Genomic DNA, 19572 nt, shown 5'->3' on the forward strand with positions numbered 1-19572 from the left:
TGTGGTCAATGACACACACACACACACGTGTCACAGCCTGACACGGTCTCTGCTCTTCCTTTGTATCCACGTGTAACACCATTATCTGCATTGCTGCTGTATGCAGCATACAGTCTGTGTGTGGGCGTCGGAACATAATTATATTGTGACTGCTGTATGTGTTGTTTTTATTGTGCCACAGTGTAAAGGGAACAATTAGACAATAAAGGGAAGAGAGGGTGGACAGACTGAGAGCAGGTTTTCCCACATCTTTGAAATCTTTGAAGTAAGAGGAAAAGATCAGTAGAGGAAGAGACATGTCATACCTTGTCTCTTCTTACTGCACCATGTTTAGCCAACATCTATAACACTATATTTAATTTTCCTTATTTAATCAAGCTGAGTCAGGCTTCTTATGAAATGGGTCAAACTGCCAGCAAAATGAGGCCAGAATTAAACTCCTGCACTGACTCAGCTCCTTTCAACAACACAAATATCTTTTTTGTTATTACTCTTGATAGCATCTTCAGTTACTGCTGTACATTAAGGGAATGAAGGGATTGGTAGGAGATGTTCATTAAGCATTTTTTAGGAGCAATGTAGGGCAGTGCTCCAGCAACAAAAGGACAAACGGGGTCAAAAGTCTATTCAAATCATCACCAGCAACAAGCAAATTAGCAGAGTCCTTGAGTCATGTTGCTCATTAGTGTCTCCAAACCTCCGTCTTGGATGTGTGAATGGCAGAAGTAGAAGGTTTCCTTATCTATTCCATTTTTCATATTGCTCAAGCGTTTGGCTGGCTAGATTTTGTGATGAGATATTAACCAGAAAAATTATTTTACTCTCAAGCTGTTCATTTATGCTCAGTGGGCTTATTATTAAATCTCTGTGATGATAAACATAAAAGTTGGACCTGTCCGTTGCTTAATGCTCAAGATATAATTGGTCAAAGGCAGTTTTGAGACTTTATTCTATTAGAAATTGTTGCTTGGGTTTCTTAAATATTAAATGTGTTCTAACTAAAGTGTTCTTTTGTGTTTTGACATACGAGCAGATTTGTAATTCACTGTTAGAGTTTACCTGTCAATAGCACCACTGGCACATTATCACTCCCTTTCATGCTTTAGTTTAAGACACAGTATCGTGTTTACAACTTTTGGTTTTCTTGGTGACATTAGGAGGGTGCTGAAAAGAGGAATACTGCCATGCATTTATTTTTAGATGCTGTTACTCTTTAGTGCATTTTATGACTATCAAGTTGAGCAGAAATTGTTTTCCAGAATTACTGGCAAATAAAAAATAAAAAAAACATATATAAACCTTTTATATTACTGTTGTCTTCAGCTTCCACAGTCTCTCCCACCATTAGACCCATGTAACAGACCAAACTTACCAGTCTCAATTATTATGGTTTTCTTGGGAAGTCCAGGCTACCAGTTTAGCATGACCTGTTTATTCATAGTGGAACAACAGTTAGCAGCTATAGTAACCTTTCTACCATAACGCACAAAGAATTACCTCCCGTGTTTCGTTGAAATGAGCTGTACCTTGCTCAAGGGCACCATGTCAGGAATGTTTTTATCAGAAGGACTTACCATCATGTATATTGCTCGATGATGCACTGAGAGGAGGACTGTCTCATTCAGAGTTTACAGACACTCACGCAGCCACATACACACAAACAGAGGGTTATTCACAAGAGGTACTGTAGTGTGGGAGTAGAGAGAGAGGCCTGTGTGTTCGTTCGTCCCTCTCAGTCGACCATTCAGTCTGTCTCTCACTCTCCTCCTTGTTTCTCAGAATTTCTCTGGTCTCATGGTTGGCTGCAGCTGATAAGAGGAAGTGTGTTTTGTATTGTGTAAAGTGGTGTGCTACACTTTGTCATGTAGAAGAGATCTGAAGGGGCTGGTCATTTAATTATACCGGCATCAGCATCAGTTCCTCATTTCTCAGTTTCAACATCTTTGTTTTCTTCATGCTTCTCTCTGTTTGTGTGTGTGCGTGCAAAGAGGAGGAACAGCCCAGATACATGTCCTGGATAAACAGGTCAAAGGTCGACAGACTGGTAGGCACATGATCAAACCCTTGAGCACTGCTGTCAGTCGGTCATTACGTTTGTTTAAATCCCTGTAGAAAACCATTGAGAGCTGTGACTTAGTTGTTTAATGGTGTGGAGAGAGAGAGAGGACTAAAAACTCAGGAGTTGATAATTGCTGCCTAAAAGAAGGGAAGAGAGGAAGGAAGAGATAAGAGGACAGGAAGAAAAAAATAAAGGATGCTGGAAAAAACATCATTCAGATATCACGACACAGTGTTTTCTAGGATATTTAGTGATACGAGGATGACAAAGTACACCAGCTGGGTGTCTGTAGACCTTGTGTATGTGCCTGCAGCTTGGTGGTCTTGGTGGTCCATTACGTCCCACTCCACCTTTGTGGAGCAGAAAAATCAGGCCCAGGGATTAGTACCTGGCTTGGCATGGCAAGGGTGACACTGAACCAACACCACAGGAGAGAACCAGAAAGTGATTTGATGGTGAAAAACGAAATGCCACAAAGTGACGTTGGTTTTCTAGACAAATCCTGCATTTAAAAATGTTCCATTTTTTATTATACAGGAGATGATTTGTGTTTGTCTACCAAAGGCTCTGAATGCATTAAAAGTATGACACGAACTTTACAGCAGTAAGAGCATTAAATTGATTGGACTGTTGATCAATAGCAGTGACTCAGCAGTTTCCTGGCCAGCTGCTGTGGTTTGTGGTTCAAGTACCCAGTTTGTGTGTGTTATACTTTCATATCGCAGTAGTCACAGATTTCTCGGTTAGTGGACCAAGTAGGTGGAAAAAGTGAGAGAGAGAAAACATGAGAAAGAGATGAATGAGTGTGGGAGAGAAGAGGTGAGAGGGCAAGAGAAAGAAAGAGGTGAGGGAGGAGAGGCTTAGCCGATAATTCTTCTTAAAGCAGATGAACAGCTGATGCACAATGCACTTAATTCAATTACACACATTCCCAGTGGACTTGTGTATGCGTTTTTATGTCAAGGCAGCTTCCTATTTTTAAAGCACTTTGTAAAAAAAAAAAATTAAAAAATTTAAAAAAACCTGACGGAGGAGAAGAGAAACTAATGTGTTTAATAAATTACCAGCCAGAAAATGTTCCCGGTGGTTGTTATGTGTAAGTGTTTGTCCAACACAACAACGCTCTTCTTCTCATGAATTCACATCAGGGTTTTAAAAATAACAGACAAGATACCAAATGGCTGCAGCTGTGCACATCTGCCTTTTCCTTTGAGGAGTTTGTTTCCAAAACATTAACTGAAATCAGTTTATGGATGCAAGTGATAATTATTTGCATTTTTTAAGTCCACAGCCCACGGCAGGGTCTCTAAATGCCTTGATTAATCTGTTTTTAACAGTCCAAATATATATAATGCATCATACAGGCAAAATAAGTGGCAGGTCTTACACCAGAGAGTTTTTTTTTCAGCTTTTCCTGAGAATCAAAACTGGCTATTACATAATAATTAAACACTTACAAATAAATAGTATATCCCAGTTCTTGTCATTTGGATGTTTTTAGTGGTAGTCAGGTTTTTTATCTTGCACCAAGATAAGAAACTGTCTGTACACTGTGGCTAGGTCAGTGTTTTGTTAGGATCTGTCTACGTAGGTGAACTAAACTGGTCTTTTTTCTCAGGGTTAATTACATACCAGGAATCTGTGATCTGTGAAAACACACACACACGGACATACACACATTGCTTGGGGCGACTCTGAGGTTGCGTCATTGTTGATCTGTTGTTACTTCACTCAAATAAAGCATTTCCTTGAACCAAAGAAAGTTAGATTTTGTTTTGACATGGTGCTTATAGGTATATAATACAGTGGAAAACACACCAGTTTGCTCACATTTTTGTTTGTAAGTTTATTGTTTATAGTTTATTTTTGGGTCAGTTTTTCTAATGACCACTGATTTAAGGCCATAAATCAATCAGATTTTTCAAATTATAAACACAGTATGTTAGTTCCTCTTAACCCACTAATCAGTGTGAAATCACTAAAGCCAAACCAAAAAGAAAGTCTTTACTTTGGAAAAGGTAATGCTTGCCACTCAGCTGCAGAAGAATACTGAGATGTGACTGTGGTCTACCAGTATTGAAATGTAACCATAAGACATGAAAGATGGGAACTGGCTTTTATATTACACTAACAGCGACAGAGCATGGTAACGAGGGAGTGTGTTTCCCCGGGCAGCAACAAGAATGGAGCCATCAGTGCATTCCTGCTTTTGTATTCTTGCTCTTTTTGCTGACTCTCCTCTCAGCCCCTTATTTTTTCTGTGCTTTCACTTCTCGTGCAATTTATTCTTATTAAAGCAAGTTTGCCGCAGCAGTTTACAGAGCAAGGATGACACCAACACTGCAACCAAACACCAATTTATGTTATTTTTACATCACACTGTGTTTATTTCATGTGTTCATACTTTCTCAGTGGTCTTGTCGTTCCCTCCTTTGTTTTTTGTCTTTATCCACTTAAGTCATAGTTCCCCTTCTGGTTCTGAAAGTCTCACTAATAAAATCACCAATAATCACATCAAAACAACTGATGGTGGATAAATGGATTGGTTACTTTTGTTGCGTACTCCGCTGACCTTCTGTGCAGAGCCTTAAAAACATGCAGTAAATCAACTAAAACCCAAACCTTTTAATTAGTATGTTATCTTTGAACCCAATATCAAAGGTCATCTGCAAACTGACTTGAGATTTTGCTTGTGAATTCTCAGATTTGTATTCATTTCTGTGGTGAACTGACACGTTTATTCTGGTATTAAACCTCTGAAAGACCTGATGACAGCATGCTCAAGTCGCGGTGCTTTCCCTGTGTAATCTTTTAAAGTTGAGTTCACAGACAAATTAGAAAGAGAGTCAGCATCAGAGGAGCAGAATGAGGCAGCAGTCTAGAGCTCAGTGATAGATGAGGTGGGGGTGGCAGAGGGAGAGCGCACCCAGGGGAGGAGGCCCCTGCTGTCAGCCTAGCACCACTCAGACACTCCCTCGGGTGGCCCTCAGTCTGGAGGTGGTCGGAAAGATGAGTGTGAGGGAGAATGTGTGTGTATGTGGAGGGATAGGATGGATGATAGGGAAGGTGTCTATACAACCTAGTTTTATTTATGCAGTTGTTCTCATTATAAGATTTTGTTCTGGCTTTGAAAGAGGAAACAGGTTTAGCTATTTGATTTGATTGAATATACTGATGACAGGCTGCAATAATTGTGCATATCCAGTCCTTTTCTTTTTTGTCCATATTGCTGAAGTTGGATACACATCGTAAAGTAATAAAGTAACTTTTCAGTTCAAACCAAACAGCAAATTAGCTTGTTATTTTTCTTTTACCTTTGACTTTTTATATTGTACTTTTCTAAATGTGAAGCAGCTTCTCTGTAAAATCTTCTGTGTAGACCTGGAGTCTGACAATTCACTCTCTTCTTCAATATTTTTACAGTTGGTTCGAGAGGTACGCATCATGAAAAGTCTCAACCATCCCAACATAGGTGAGTTACAGTCCAAAGAATTATCCTGTGTCTGTGTCTGTGTCTGTGTCTGTGTCTGTGTCTGTGTCTGTGTCTGTGTCTGTGTCTGTCTGTGTTTCCCTGCTGGCCTTTGTGCTAACATCTCTTCCTATGTGTGTTACAGTGCAGCTGTTTGAGGTGATTGAGACAGACAAGACTCTTTACCTGATTATGGAGTACGCCAGTGGAGGTGAGTGACATCCCTACCTCACTCATCATCAATGCCAAGTACTGAATGGTGCCAGGTAGATTCATTATCTTGGCTGAACTATACAGTTCAACTAATGAATTCATTTATTTAGAGTAAAGCTATGGAGTTCATTACTTCTGTCTCACTTTTCCTTAATGAGAGCTCAGTTCTGCCTCTTTGAAAAAGGCAGAGTCAAATTGCTTTCCCATGCACTTTCTATTTTTTGTGACTTCTCTGTTTTCCTTTCCACTCTCCTCATGATCCCCTAATCTCTCTCTGCTGCTCTGTATGTTGTTCAATTCAATTCAATTCAATTTTATTTGTATAGCGCCAAATCACAATACAAATCATTTCAAGGCACTTTACAAAAACTAAAACTAAAAACCCAACAATTCCCTTATGAGCAGCACTTGGCGACAGTGGAGAGGAAAAAACTCCCTTTAACGGAAGAAAAAAACCTCCAGCAGAACCGGGCTCAGTTTGGGCGGCCATCTGCCTCGACCGGTTGGGGTGAGTGGATAGAGCAGAGAGAAAAGAACAGCAAAAATAAACAACAAATAGACACTGCAAGTTGGTGGGGCCAGTAACTGCACATCAGCGATAAACAGCTCCAGGACCAGGGACACCTGCAGAAGGTACAGAGAGAGAGAGAGAGAGAGAGAGAGGGAGGGAAAGAGCACAAACTAGGGGAGAGAGAGAGCACAAGGTTAGTAACATTCAATGGTGGAATATACATGAGGTGGGAGAGAAGGGGGGGGGGGGGGGGGGGGGAGCTCAGTGCACCGATGGTCCTCGGGCAGTCTAGGCTTATAGCAGCATAACTAACTAAGGGATGGTTCAGGGTTGCCTGAAGCCAGCCCTAACTATATGCTTTGTCAAAGAGGAAGGTGTGTGTCTCTTACTTGCAATACCTAATAAGGAGGCAACAGATCAGCTCAACCTCGATCTGTCTGACTGTTACGGCCTCTAGGGTTAAATGTTGGGTGCATACACACACACACACACACACACACACACATATCACCACATATTAAGGGACTAAATATTCGTAGCATATTAAAGCATTTGACAGATTTTCTGTGGATTTAGGCTGTCTCAGTGTCTTCTACTCTTCATGTAATCCCAGTCTGACTCCATAATATCAAGATCAGGTCTCTGTGGGAGCCACACAATCTGTTTCAGGACTCCTCATTCATCTTGTCACTGAAAATACTTCTTTATGACTCTGGCTGGATGATAGGCCTTGTTGCCATGCTACAGAATGACTTTTCACAGGAATCTACAGATGCAAAATGCCTAAATATCTATTGCAATGTGTTAGTGCTGGAGGGAGTTAAATGTTCTGGAAATGGGCATTTGACAGCAGAGACATCATGCTGTGCTTTGGTGTATACTGAAAGAACACGCATCAGATCTGTTAAGATGAGCAGCCTAGTTGTTATATGCTTATATATTTGGAAGGGAAGCATGTAATTCTTCACAGAACTACTTTGATGAATTACAGTTCGTCTTCATAATCTGTCTTCCTTCCAGGCGAAGTGTTCGACTACCTCGTGGCTCACGGCAGAATGAAGGAGAAAGAGGCAAGAGCCAAATTCAGACAGGTCAGTAACACCCCCATGTGATCCTGATTGTCCCTGTTCAGCTGCACTGTGAGCCAGACTAGTAGCCTGGGTAAGAGTCTAATTTTGTCAGGTTAAATCAACGGAAACAAAATCTTTGTGTGTAAGGTCAGAGACAAATAAAATAAAGTCTGAGAACAGGACAAATAAATCAAATCCATTATGCTTTGAGGGAATTCATTTTTATATTCCCTGCATTGCTCGTAACTGGGCATTGCAAACTTAAGTCAGACCAAAGGGGAAATACAGTAACATTTTCCGTTCTGATTCAGACCAAAGAAAACAGCTAGTAGGTGTGATTGAGCAGCATTTGAGTCATATTGTTGCATTATGCTGATGGTTAGAGAGGGCCTGACTCTGTGAATGGAGCAAGTTTACCTCCCATTTACATCAAAATCATCTTCTCCTGTTTCATAACTTTTTTTTGTCTCTTCTCAGATTGTCTCAGCGGTGCACTACTGTCATCAGAAGAACATTGTTCACAGAGACTTGAAGGTGATCACACAGTGCTAACAGAAAGAATGAAAAGGGTCCATAAACCTTCTTTAGATGACCAAAAACTGTTAATGTCTGACTGTATATATTCATTTTACACATTATTGATGAAAACATTTATCTTATAGCTGATGTTTCGACATTACAGCAACTTAAATGATCTTCAAACAGCAACATTTCAGTCAAACACCAACTGCTACACACATGGAAAACACATGAAATATACAAAACACATAAAAATATACAAACAATTACTCCAAGCTATATTACAACAATATACTATTATAACTACCTGTTTGCTTTTCTGACCATATTGTGTCCTGCAGGCAGAGAACCTGCTACTAGACGCCGACTCCAACATAAAAATAGCAGATTTTGGCTTCAGTAACGAGTTCACTGCGGGCAGTAAACTGGACACGTTCTGTGGCTCTCCTCCCTATGCCGCCCCAGAACTGTTCCAAGGGAAGAAGTATGATGGTCCAGAGGTGGACATCTGGAGTCTGGGTGTCATCTTGTACACACTGGTCAGTGGGTCCTTGCCCTTTGATGGACAGAACCTAAAGGTAAAAATGACTGAGGGCTAATACAAACAAAATTGGGTGCAAGGACACAAGTGAAATAAACAAAGCCTTATCTCGGTTTGTTTTTCTTTTCTTAGACTATAACTTGTTTTAGGTAAGAACAGTAATAACCATACAGATAATAATAATTATTATTATGTTTAGATGCAGTCACCTGCCTGTGCCTTTTCAGTTTTTGCTGTAGCCGTCAAATTTCCACCTCAGTGAAAACTGGTTTTTATTTGTTTCCTTTCAGGGCTCGGCAACATGTTTAAAATTGATATCATGATAATCAACATACATAATGTGCTTACACTTACACACCACCTTTATTAGAAAGTGCTGTTAATCAGTTTGAAGTTACTGTTAATTTCAGAATTGAAGTTGTCGCATAATGTACCATGTTTTGTAATCACTCAGCTGTGCACCACAAAATGCACAAGAGATATATTTTACTAACAGCCTGATTCAGTGTCCCTGTAGTTGAAACTCATGGTGCATGCATGTGTGTTGTGTGTTGTGTGTTGTGCTTTGTGTGTTGTGTGTTGTGTGTAGGAGCTGCGAGAGCGTGTTCTGAGGGGGAAATATCGTGTGCCCTTCTACATGTCTACAGACTGTGAGGGAATCTTACGCCGCTTCCTGGTCCTCAACCCTGCCAAGCGCTGCTCACTGGAGGTAAGAAGGAAGCCTTTCATGTTCAAAATGACCATACCAGCTTGATCAGTCGGTTTGCATAATGCAGTCTTCTTTCATGAAACAAAGTATAATTCCACTTTACTACATTATTATTGTATGTTTTAGAAGGCCTCTCTCTTGTTCTGTCTTCTCACCAGCAAATAATGAAAGATAAATGGATGAACATTGGCCATGAGGGCGACGAGCTGAAGCCCCACGCGGAGCCTGTGGAGGACTTCAACGATACCAGTCGCATTGGTGAGTAACACACACCTTTCACCACTAGTATACTTAGTTAATAATCCATCAAAGGATTCATGTGGCAGGTTCCAGTAGATGTAAACAGAAATATGCACTTAGGGGGAATATTTCTTTTGTCAGTGAATATTTCTTAAGGCTTGTGCTGAGGTTCTGGTGTAGTATATGATTTAAAGCTTCCTTTCCAGTGAATGTCTTGTAGGATGTCTTAAATTTTCAAGTGTTTAAGCTAACCTAGAGCAGACCTCCAGGCATGTTGTCCTGGCACTAGGGTCTTGGAAGGTCTTAGGTTCAGATGCACTGAGGGTTCACACCAGGCAGAGCACTGAGGTTGAAGTGTCATGGTGACACTGAAGGTCAACCTCTGTGTCTCCTGCATCACTATTCTTTTGCTCTGGAAATTGTGCAATAAATAATTTTCTAATTTTATTTGTCTCATTCCAGATGTGATGGTCGGGATGGGCTACACCAGAGAAGAGGTCAGAGATTGCCTGGTCAGTCAGAAATACAACGATGTCATGGCCACATACCTGCTGCTGGGACGCAAGAATGGGGTGAGTGTTTCAGCTGGTTTTGCTTGTTTTTCCATGTTGTGTATTTTGGTGAGTTATATAAGTTACACAGAGACAAACAAATAGTAAAAGTTATCATTGAATAAAGAAACACTACAGTTCAGTCACATCTGTTTTTGCGCTGAAAGCTTTAAACAACTTACACCTGTCTCCATCCATCCATTGTCTATGAAATATTCCTGCCATCCAGGGTCACAGGGGGCTGGAGCTGATCCCAGCTGACACTGGGCGAGGCATTAGTACACCTTCGACAAATCACCTGTCTCCATCTTCATTGTAATTTTGAATATTCTGTTTGCCTGTATCTCAGACGGAAGTCAGTGAGTCTCGGTCTGGAAGCAGTCTGAGTCTAGCTCGGGTCCGGCCCGGTACTATCACCAATGGAACCAGCAAACACTCCACTTCCTCTTCCTCCTCTGGCGCACCTTCTTCATCCTCTGGCCACAAGGCACAGCGCAGTGCCTCCACCTACCACCGCCAGAGACGACACTCTGACTTCTGTAAATACTGAGATCAGTGACATCGTGGAGTTTTGCTTGTTTTGTGCAGTTTATTGGATTAATCCTGAAATGTTTTTTGAGTGTTGGCAAGTGAAATCTACTTCAACGTAGAACTATAACTTATTTCTCAGGTGGTCCAGCAGTTCCAGGGTCAACACACCCCAAGCGGAGTCCCAGTGGAGTAGGGGAAGGAGTAGGACTTAAGGAGGAGCGGCTGTCAATCCGCAAGCCGAGCACCAATACTGTTGGCTCCCGTAGCATCCCAACCCCCTCCAGTCCCATGGTTAGCTCTGCTCACAACCCAAATAAGGCCGAGATACCGGACCGTCGCAAGGAAGTTAACTCGACCACAGTAAGGCCAAAAAGAGATTTTGTGAGTGTGATCAATCAGTGGGTATAACCAGTCTGATATATATGTTCAGCAGGTACAGGTGGCAGAATGCTCACAGTTGTCCCAATCCTATTTCCTCAGATTAGAGCACACTGAGGTTGCACTGATGGAGACTTCCACAAATTATGGAATGGTCTTATCTAGTAATAGAATAGTGAATCACTTCCTGTACATAGTTTGAGAAGAATAACAAACTTTAGATTCGCCTAACTGGGGCAATATGGAAAATGTGTTGGTTCAATAAGATAAGAATGAAAAGAGAGAGAGCTGAGGGAGTGGAAGGAGTTGAGGACAACGATCAGATTAACCTAAGATTAACTCTTTAATGACAGAACCTATGTCCATCTGAGGTCTGTGCAGCAAGGCTTTATTTTCAAAAGTGCCAGAGAAATTGTAATGCATAAGGAATATCTTTGCCAGGTTTTGAGCCGTCTATGCATTCAGTTGTAAACCACAGTCATCCACCACATTAAGATTGAACAAATCATTTACACATATTCAGGATGTCATTTATTTATTGATGTGACTTATATGATTTTTTCTCCAGAATAACGTCCCTGCCAGTGCCATGACCCGAAGGAACACATATGTGTGTACAGACCGATCCAACACTGAAAGACATTCACTGCTGCAAAATGGCAAGGACAACAGGTGAGTGCAGCATCGGTGTGTGCATGTGAGTCTTTCTCCGTTAACTTTTTACCTGGCTATACGTTTTCAGAGGAAAAGATCAGGATTCACTTCACTGTGATTAAACATTTCTTGTTTTGACAGCCATGAGCAAATTTGAGTCTGTTTTTGACTTTGTGCCATTTTTTAATTTCATAAGCAGCTGATCATCAGATGATCAAGATTAAATAAATGACCCAGTTTGAGCTTAAATGTGTCTTGCATTTTTTATCCCGGTGCATAAAATATATCTACAGTAAAAACAATGTGAAAGTTTATTATAATGTGTTGGTCTACAAAAACTGGTTCCACTGGTACAGCTTGTCTTTTTTGTACAGTTTAGAGAGTGTGTGGCCCAGGGTGTTTGTCTCACTTTGTCTCTTTAAGAAAGGATCTGTATGTGAGTCGGTTTGTCTGTGTGTTTATGAAGCCGGTATGAACTGTCTCTTGTTGTGATAAATACTTTTTGTCTCGTCACAGTTTCCTCTCTCCCTTTTTTTCCTTTGGTCACTTTCTTATTTTCATTCTCTGTGGCCTGTTTTCTGTTCCTCTGCCTCTGCAACGTCACCTCTCCGTGGGAAGGCCATGAAGGGTTTTGTCTGTCTTCCGACCTTCACTTACATTTTCCTGCACAGATGGGGATTGTGGTTGAGGACAGGTCAAGGATGCGTTGAATAGATAATAGTTTTTAAGTCTTAAGACAGACATGAATGAGTAGATGTATTAATGATTTTAAGTCGATTTAAAAAATCTTTAAAAATGTGCACCAAGAAACAAAATGTTGAAGTATGGAAAGGTGTTATGGAAAAAAAAACAAACCCTGTTAAATGATGTAAACTGCACAAATTTGCTCATGTTTACCAACGGTGATGCTTTATAAGATACCAGACGGAAAACAGTGCTCTGGCTGAAATGCTGGCTCACCAGTCTGTAAGAGGCTGGTTCAATCTGTTTTGGTTTGATATTACAGACATTACAATGAGGTTGTGGTCCCTGTTGCAGCTCCAGTTTGTGATGTAACAGGTGGTGCCATGAAAAGAAAAGAGTGGCAGGTAAAAAGAGGGAGGGATGAAAGAAAAAAGAGAGTAAATGGGGAAACGGGAGCAGCAGCAGGAGGGAGCAGCAGGATGAAGCGAGGACTGGCAGTGTGCCAGCATAACCCTCCACTTGCCTCTGTGAGCTTGTCAATGTGATGCCACGCCACAGTGGCTGATGGGATAAACACGTGCACGGACACACACAGTCACATTTAGTTAGCAAAAATACACAGCTGTGTATACTACAGTGGTGAAACTGCAGACAAAATACTGAACAAAGAACATGTACATGACTGTGTTTTTTATATAAAATACTGGTCCTTGCAGTAAACACAGATTGTACACACAAATACTAATCGGTGAAGACAAAGGCAGATAAGCGACATCTTGCACAAGAAAGCACGTCATTGATATTTAACGTTGATGTCCGGTGGCCACAATATCCTGCTGAGGTGTTGTTGCTTATCTAACTGAACTGTAATTATTTTAGATTTTAGCGAGTGACGTGTTTTTCCCATTCAGGGTAATAATGTATAGCCTACATGGAACTTTTAAGCATCATACTTAAACCAGTATAATTTTGAAAGAATGATTTCAGTAGTCATCTCTGTGTGAAAAGGAGTTGAACATTTCTAGTTTTTCCCCTTTTCTTTGCTGCTCCATTGCGCCAATTTAACCTCATTTCTTCTTTTTTTCCTCTCATCACCATCCCGAGCTTTGGAACCCCTCCCTTGTCCTCTCCTATCACCATTCCCCTGCAGTGTGCTGCAGTGGGCAGCTTGTTCACATTGATGTTAAACAGTTTTGCTCTGCAATGGCTCCACTTCAACTTAACCCATCTAATGGTTCTTCCCCACTTGAACCCTGTGTGTGGGTGTTATCTAGAGCGTTATGAAAAGCTGCCTCAGGCCACCAGACAGCCAGATAGTCAGGGGTGGAGAGGTGTGTGTGTGTGTGTGTGTGTGTGTGTGTGTGTGTGTGTGTGTGTGTGTGTGTGTGTGTGTGTGTGTGTGTGTGTGTGTGTGTGTGTGTGTGTGTGTGTGTGTGTGTGTGTGTGTGGGAAGGGAACTCAATGTGAGGGAAATGAAGGAGCATATAGAACAACAAGTGGCGCCCCATGGGGAGAGAGAGCATTTTGAGTTGATTCTCAGAGATTAGAAAATAACTGGTGGTTATTCTGATGTCTCACTCTGTTACATTTTCAATGAGCTAAGTTGAATGAGCAGTGTTTAAAATCTTAAATGCACTTGAGAGGTCTTCAAACAATACAGTTCTTTACACACATACACATTTATCTGCTCAACAAAGGAAATAAAACAAACCAAAACGCGTTACTTAAAATAAAATCAATATTAATAAAATATTGATCAGATGGAATTATACAGAAATACAGTAATGTATAGGTTGTCTAATCTACTTTAAGGTAATTTGCATTTACATAAAACACACCTTAAACTATAAGGCTTTTAATAAACGGTGTTTTCTAAAAGCTATTAAGAGCACATCAGTGACTCATGCCATTACACTGACATGTCCTTGTAGTTCATTTGGAGTCGGGTTGACTAAATGAACCTTCCTGCTGCAGAAAAACTGCAGATGAAATTGCACTAGTACACAACTTGTTTTTATTCTATTGAACTGAAGATACGTCTGTCTACATGTTTGGAAAATATTCTTATAACAATGCTGTCTAATTCCAGTTTCACCAACTGCAGTGATCTTTATTACAACTCTCCACTCATGGCTTTTCTCCTCCTCTTCTTCTCCTCTCCTCCCACCAGTACCTTATCCCACCGCCTGCCCCCTGCCTCCCCCTCCACCCACAGCATCGCCGGCGCCTCTGGGGCCTCATCCTCATCCTCCACACCCTCCTCACGGCTCTCCAGGGGATCCACAGTGAGGAGCACTTTCCATGGAGGGCAGATCAGAGACCGTCGTCCTCCCACCCATGCTCCCCCGGCTTCCCCCACACCATCCCATGATGCCAGCCCGCTGCCCCATGCCAGAACCCGGGCTACAACCAACTTACTAAGCAAACTCACCTCCAAGTTGACCCGCAGGTAAGGGGAGCAGCGAAGAGAATAAGAAGGGGACAAAAGAATAGAAGGTGTCTATATGATTGTTTTTAATAAAAAGGGATTATTTTTATGTTAATGTAGAGAAAATACTAAAAGTGAAAAAGGAAGGATGATGACTGGCAGAAACAGCTTTACAACTTTACCTTTAAGCCTCATGGCTCTTCAGACAATGTTCATTAATGTGATTGCTATAGTTTAATCATCCAGGTGTGGGGAAGTGATGGCTGACTGGATGTTTTAAAGGTTGTAACTGGACAGTGGAACTCTTTACTCTTAACCTGTACATGAAGATCATTCAGCTAACCGTGCTGCTTCTCACCGTCTCTTCCTTAACAAGTACTAACCTACCAGCTCTCCTTTTCTAATAATTAAGCTTTACAGGCCTCAGAATCTGTCCTTCTTAATCTCACACCTGGGTTTAATAGTGTTTAAATTATTCCTGCTATTTCTTACTACCTACTTACCTACTGATTAAAATCCCATGGCTGCCAGCAGTTGTAGGATTGACATCTGCTCCCTACAGCGTTTGTTATTGAAAATGTGTCTGCCTTTAAAGGAAACAGAAACTAGGCATTATGAACTAAAAAGATAAGATGATAAGACATGAAAATAAGCTTGAATTGGAGTTCAGTTCAGTTAAACTTAAATTAGAGGACAGGTGTTGTCTCCTGACCTCTACCAGCAATAGAGGAAAATGTTCTGTGCCCTCCACATTGGTATACGGTCCTACAGGAGCCCGAACCTGTTACATTTATGCAGTTGGACGCCTGTAACCTGCACTTTTCAGCTTCTGTCACAGTGTTTCCCAGGTGCTGTTAAGTGTTACTCTAAAAGAAACCTAACCTATTTGACCCAGGTCTGCTGCCCAGGTGGACATACTGTATGTTTTTCACCGTCAGGTTCTCTGCTGCTTATTGTTGCTTTGTCTGTTTGTTTGATGTTTGTTTGATTCTTTAACAACTTATGCTTTTCCTTGCCAGTCCCCTGCCAATCTTTTATCCTGAACTACAGTACATATAGTTAAATTTGTTCTTCTCTGCCTCTTCTTCCTGTGCTTCTTACTGTCCGTCATCTCTATGTTGTCTCCTTCCTCACTTGCAATGTCTCTCTGACTCTGCTGTTATTTTCCTTTTTCCATTCTCTCACCTTCTCTTCATCTCCTTCTCTTTCCTCTCTCTGCTCCCAGGGTCACTCTTGACCCCTCTAAACGTCAGAGTTCAAACAAGTCCATGTCGGGCTGCACCCTCCCACAGGGGACAAAAACAGTTAGTAAGTCTTCCTTTCCCATGTTTTCTGGCTGCTTCTGTCTGTCTGCCTGTTAGTCTGACTGTCTGCCTGCAGGTGCCCTGTCATCCCCTCTACCCCTCATTGGCTGTCTGTTGCATTTTAGAGTTTAGTGATACAAACATTTAGCTGCTCACCTGTACAGTGACAGCTGTGAATTGGAAAACATCTGTTTCTATAGTGAATCTAAAGTAAATGCCTTGTATAGATTCTCAACCTGATGTGTGGAACTTAAGTAATTCATAACTTATTAAATGTATGTTCCATCAAGAAGAGACGAGGCTTAGAAAGAGTTAACACCATGTGTTCGCTGGATTAAAAGTTGTGTCAATAGAAGGTGTAAATACAGTCTCCAACCACTGTACATATAATTGAATATCACAGTACTGACATTCAGTGTGATAGTGATATATGTACTTCAATTGAACAGCAGCCTGATGCACAATACAACAGTTGTATTACCACATACAGTATATTGAAAGAATAGTTACCCAAGTAAATAAATAAACATTTCTTGCATATGGGCACTTGGGGAGAATCCTGGCTGTCTTTAAACCCAGTGTATTCTGATACCAAAGTCTTTTTCAGTAGCTGTTTTCAGACGAGTTGTGACTGTACCCATAAATGTTTAACTGGGTTTTCATGGATTCTGTCTCTTCACAGAGAAGCTTTTTCTCCAAAAACAGTATGTTTGTGTGACTAAAACTCTGATCTGCTTGTTTGCCTGAATGTCTGTCTGTCTGCCTGAACGGCTTGTGTCTTGCTGGCTGGGCTTTAAGCTGTAGCACTCACCACAGGCTGTAGGTGGCACAGCACAATTACCTGCTTCCCACAAAACACATAACACTGTTGGCTTCTCTGGTGAATGTGGTTTATTGTTTCCTCTTTAGATCTGGCTGTCCAAATTTGTCTAGTTTGTAGGTTTGAATTTTAGCATATACTGTATATGCTGGTGTGGTTTTCTGTTTAGCTTGTGTAGGTAGAAATCAATAATCACACATACACACTGTCACACAACTTGTTTTTGAGTAAGCATATGAATATGTGTTTGTGTGTTTCCTGGAGTGTTGAGTTTTATTTCAGCTCAGCTGTTCTAGTTTCAGTGGTGTAATCAACACCATATGCTTGCCCGTGCTGTTAACAGATCAGCAGTCCTACAGCAGGACTGTGGGCTCTCTGGAAGCACAGGATCCAAGGCAGACAGGAAAATGGGGGGATGGTGTTTTTTAGTGTTTTTTTACAAAACAGAGGAAGGGGGTAAAATATGATGGAAGACAGGATCATTCTCTGCCTTTGAGCTAAAGAACTTCATCACTTCATCATCTACTTTTTTATTGGCATACTGTAGGGTGTTGAACCAGCAACTTTAAATAATCTTACAGGGAAGCCTGTGGTCATGAAGACTAGTCTGAATTTAATGTAAGCACAAAAGTTATATTTTGAATTAGCTTTCTGGCAATATTCATCATTGAGTGTCATTTTAAGTTGAGAAACATATAACTATTTCACGATCTTTGGTGCAGTGTAAATACTGGAGCTGTACAGATAAAGCCCTCACAATTTTTGATTAATCATCTGTCTGACCAGTAGTCCCAAAATACTCCATTTATTCTTCCATTATCAAAGTTGTTCCCAATCAATTTTGTTTTGACTAATTGTTGCAATTCAAGAATGAACATTTTTTACATTGTCTTGACTGATCTCAGGTCAGATGGTGTGCCTTTGTGATCACATAGATGACAAAGCAGAAGTTCTGATGAGAAGATACAAGGTTTACACTCTGAAATGATCCTGTCCTTAATATTTATGTAGTCTAGATTGTAAAGATTCATGTCTGGGTAAAAAGGTGCAGAGGATACACAGAATTCACTCTGCATCATTGCAGCAGTGACGCTGTGACATTAGCAGTGCACAGCATATGACTGAGCTGTCTGCAGGAGCAGATGCTTGAAAGAAGCATCTCAGCCTGCACCAGTCATCCTGACTGACTGAACCAGCGTCACTGCGGTTTTAAATCAGGATTAGTTATGTAACCAGGATTTATCCTTCTCTTAAACAGGGATCTTACACAGCTCTCCCTCAAGATAACAGCAGATTGTTCTGCTACACTTCTGCTAGTTTTTTTTTGTCTGTTTCTCACTCTCTTTCTCATCTCTTCTCTTAATCTGTCACTTTCTGCTCTTCTTTCTTTGAGTCCCTCACTTTCAGCTCCCAGCCCTCATAGGGATTGGCTCACATACTGTACAGTAAATGCAGATATGCATAATTACTGGCTCAGAGCAGAAGAGTGTCCAGTCTGTTACTCCTTACATCCTGTTCACTAAACCCAGATTTTTCCTACTTTTACTCTTTCATCGGGATGTGTTACCACTTGTCTTGCTCCAGGACATCTAGGCGTCAGTTGCTGAGAGAGGAACAAAATGTTACTCTTTTTTTTTTTTACCCAGACAAGAAAGGCAAGGTCATAATCTAGATGGGATACCTTCTTCAGTGACAAATTATTTACGTAATTACTGCTGTGTGACAGAGTACAGGCATGTGTTGATACAAGACTCCACAAGACAGCCATAATAAAAACACTATATATGCGTGCAGTCTGATCTCCCAACTGAGCTGCTGGAATGAGGTTTTGTGCTCTTATTTCCACAGGAAATCTCCTCCAGATATCTGATGGATAATCATTTGGTTAAAATCCATTTGTAGCTGCTGAGGTGTATGCCAGTCTTTATCTGTGTGGATTAGCTCTGTACTTCAAAAGAGGCGATGCAGTCAAAAAGCTGAAACAATCTAAAAGACACTGCTGCAGCACTGAGTCAGAGCTTATTAGAGTACATTTTGTTTGTTTCAGAAAAAATAAAATCTATCAATGAAGTCACGTGTGTGACTCCAGGCCAACACCAGTTCCTGGAACAGAGATCAGATTTCCAGGTTGCTGGGAAAGAAGCCCTCAGCCTGGAGACAAAATAGCAACAGCACCCCCCTGTGGCTGAAAGTGAGGCTGAGAAAGCAGCTCATCCATCCATCCATCATCTATACCCACTTAGTCCTAACCAGGATCACAGGGATCTGCTGGAGCCTATCCCAGCTCTCTCTGGGTGAAAGGCAGGGGTCCACCCTGGACAGGTCACCAGTCCATCACAGGGCCACATAGAGACAAACAACCTCACACACTCACACTCACTCCTATGGGCAATTTAGAGTCACCAATCAACCTGACATACATGTTTTTGGACTGTGGGAGGAAACCAGAGTACCTGGAGAAAACCCACACAAGCACAGGGGAGAACATGCAGACTCCACACAGAAAGGCCCCTGATGGGTTTCAAACCAGGAACCTTCTTGCTGTGAGGCAATAGTGATAACCACTAAGCCACTGTGCTGCCCCAAGAAAGCAGCCCCAAACTCAATAGAGTCTGTTCGACTGCTACTGAGACCACAAGCTCATACATTCTTTATGTGTGTGACATTTTGTATGCAATAATCTACTCAGAAAGTATTGCAGAGCTGCAGACAGTATGACCAGAAGATGAGACTAGATGAGAATAGAGAGAACCCACATTAATTTAATATAAAAAAGAAAATACATTCAGCTAGGACTGAACTGTGAGGAGAGATGTTTGCACCATTGGTGGTGTGTGTGGAGCATGAATGAATGGATGGATGGATGAATGAATGAATGAATGAATGGAGTT

General features: G+C 41.2%; 1 protein-coding gene across 5 annotated transcripts in view; it reads left to right on the plus strand.

Moving 5' to 3' along the window:
- The window catches only part of mark4b (MAP/microtubule affinity-regulating kinase 4b), a 36745-nt gene that overhangs the window by 12254 nt on the left and 4919 nt on the right, over positions 1-19572 (plus strand). For 3 of the 5 annotated variants that reach the window (XM_026328966.1, XM_026328974.1, XM_026328943.2), the window contains exons 4-15: positions 5483-5531; positions 5674-5739; positions 7273-7343; positions 7800-7856; positions 8183-8419; positions 8972-9091; positions 9250-9349; positions 9794-9903; positions 10232-10421; positions 10553-10794; positions 11360-11463; positions 14300-14578. In XM_026328966.1, the coding sequence (XP_026184751.1) occupies positions 5483-5531; positions 5674-5739; positions 7273-7343; positions 7800-7856; positions 8183-8419; positions 8972-9091; positions 9250-9349; positions 9794-9903; positions 10232-10421; positions 10553-10794; positions 11360-11463; positions 14300-14578 (1625 nt within the window). Of the gene's footprint in view, positions 1-5482; positions 5532-5673; positions 5740-7272; positions 7344-7799; positions 7857-8182; positions 8420-8971; positions 9092-9249; positions 9350-9793; positions 9904-10231; positions 10422-10552; positions 10795-11359; positions 11464-14299; positions 14579-15782; positions 19016-19572 lie in introns of those variants that run through there. The other 2 variants (XM_026328959.2, XM_026328950.2) reach the window with 2 other exon arrangements.

Source organism: Mastacembelus armatus, chromosome 13 (genome assembly GCF_900324485.2).
Source record: "Mastacembelus armatus chromosome 13, fMasArm1.2, whole genome shotgun sequence".
Taxonomy (NCBI): Eukaryota; Metazoa; Chordata; class Actinopteri; order Synbranchiformes; family Mastacembelidae; genus Mastacembelus; species Mastacembelus armatus.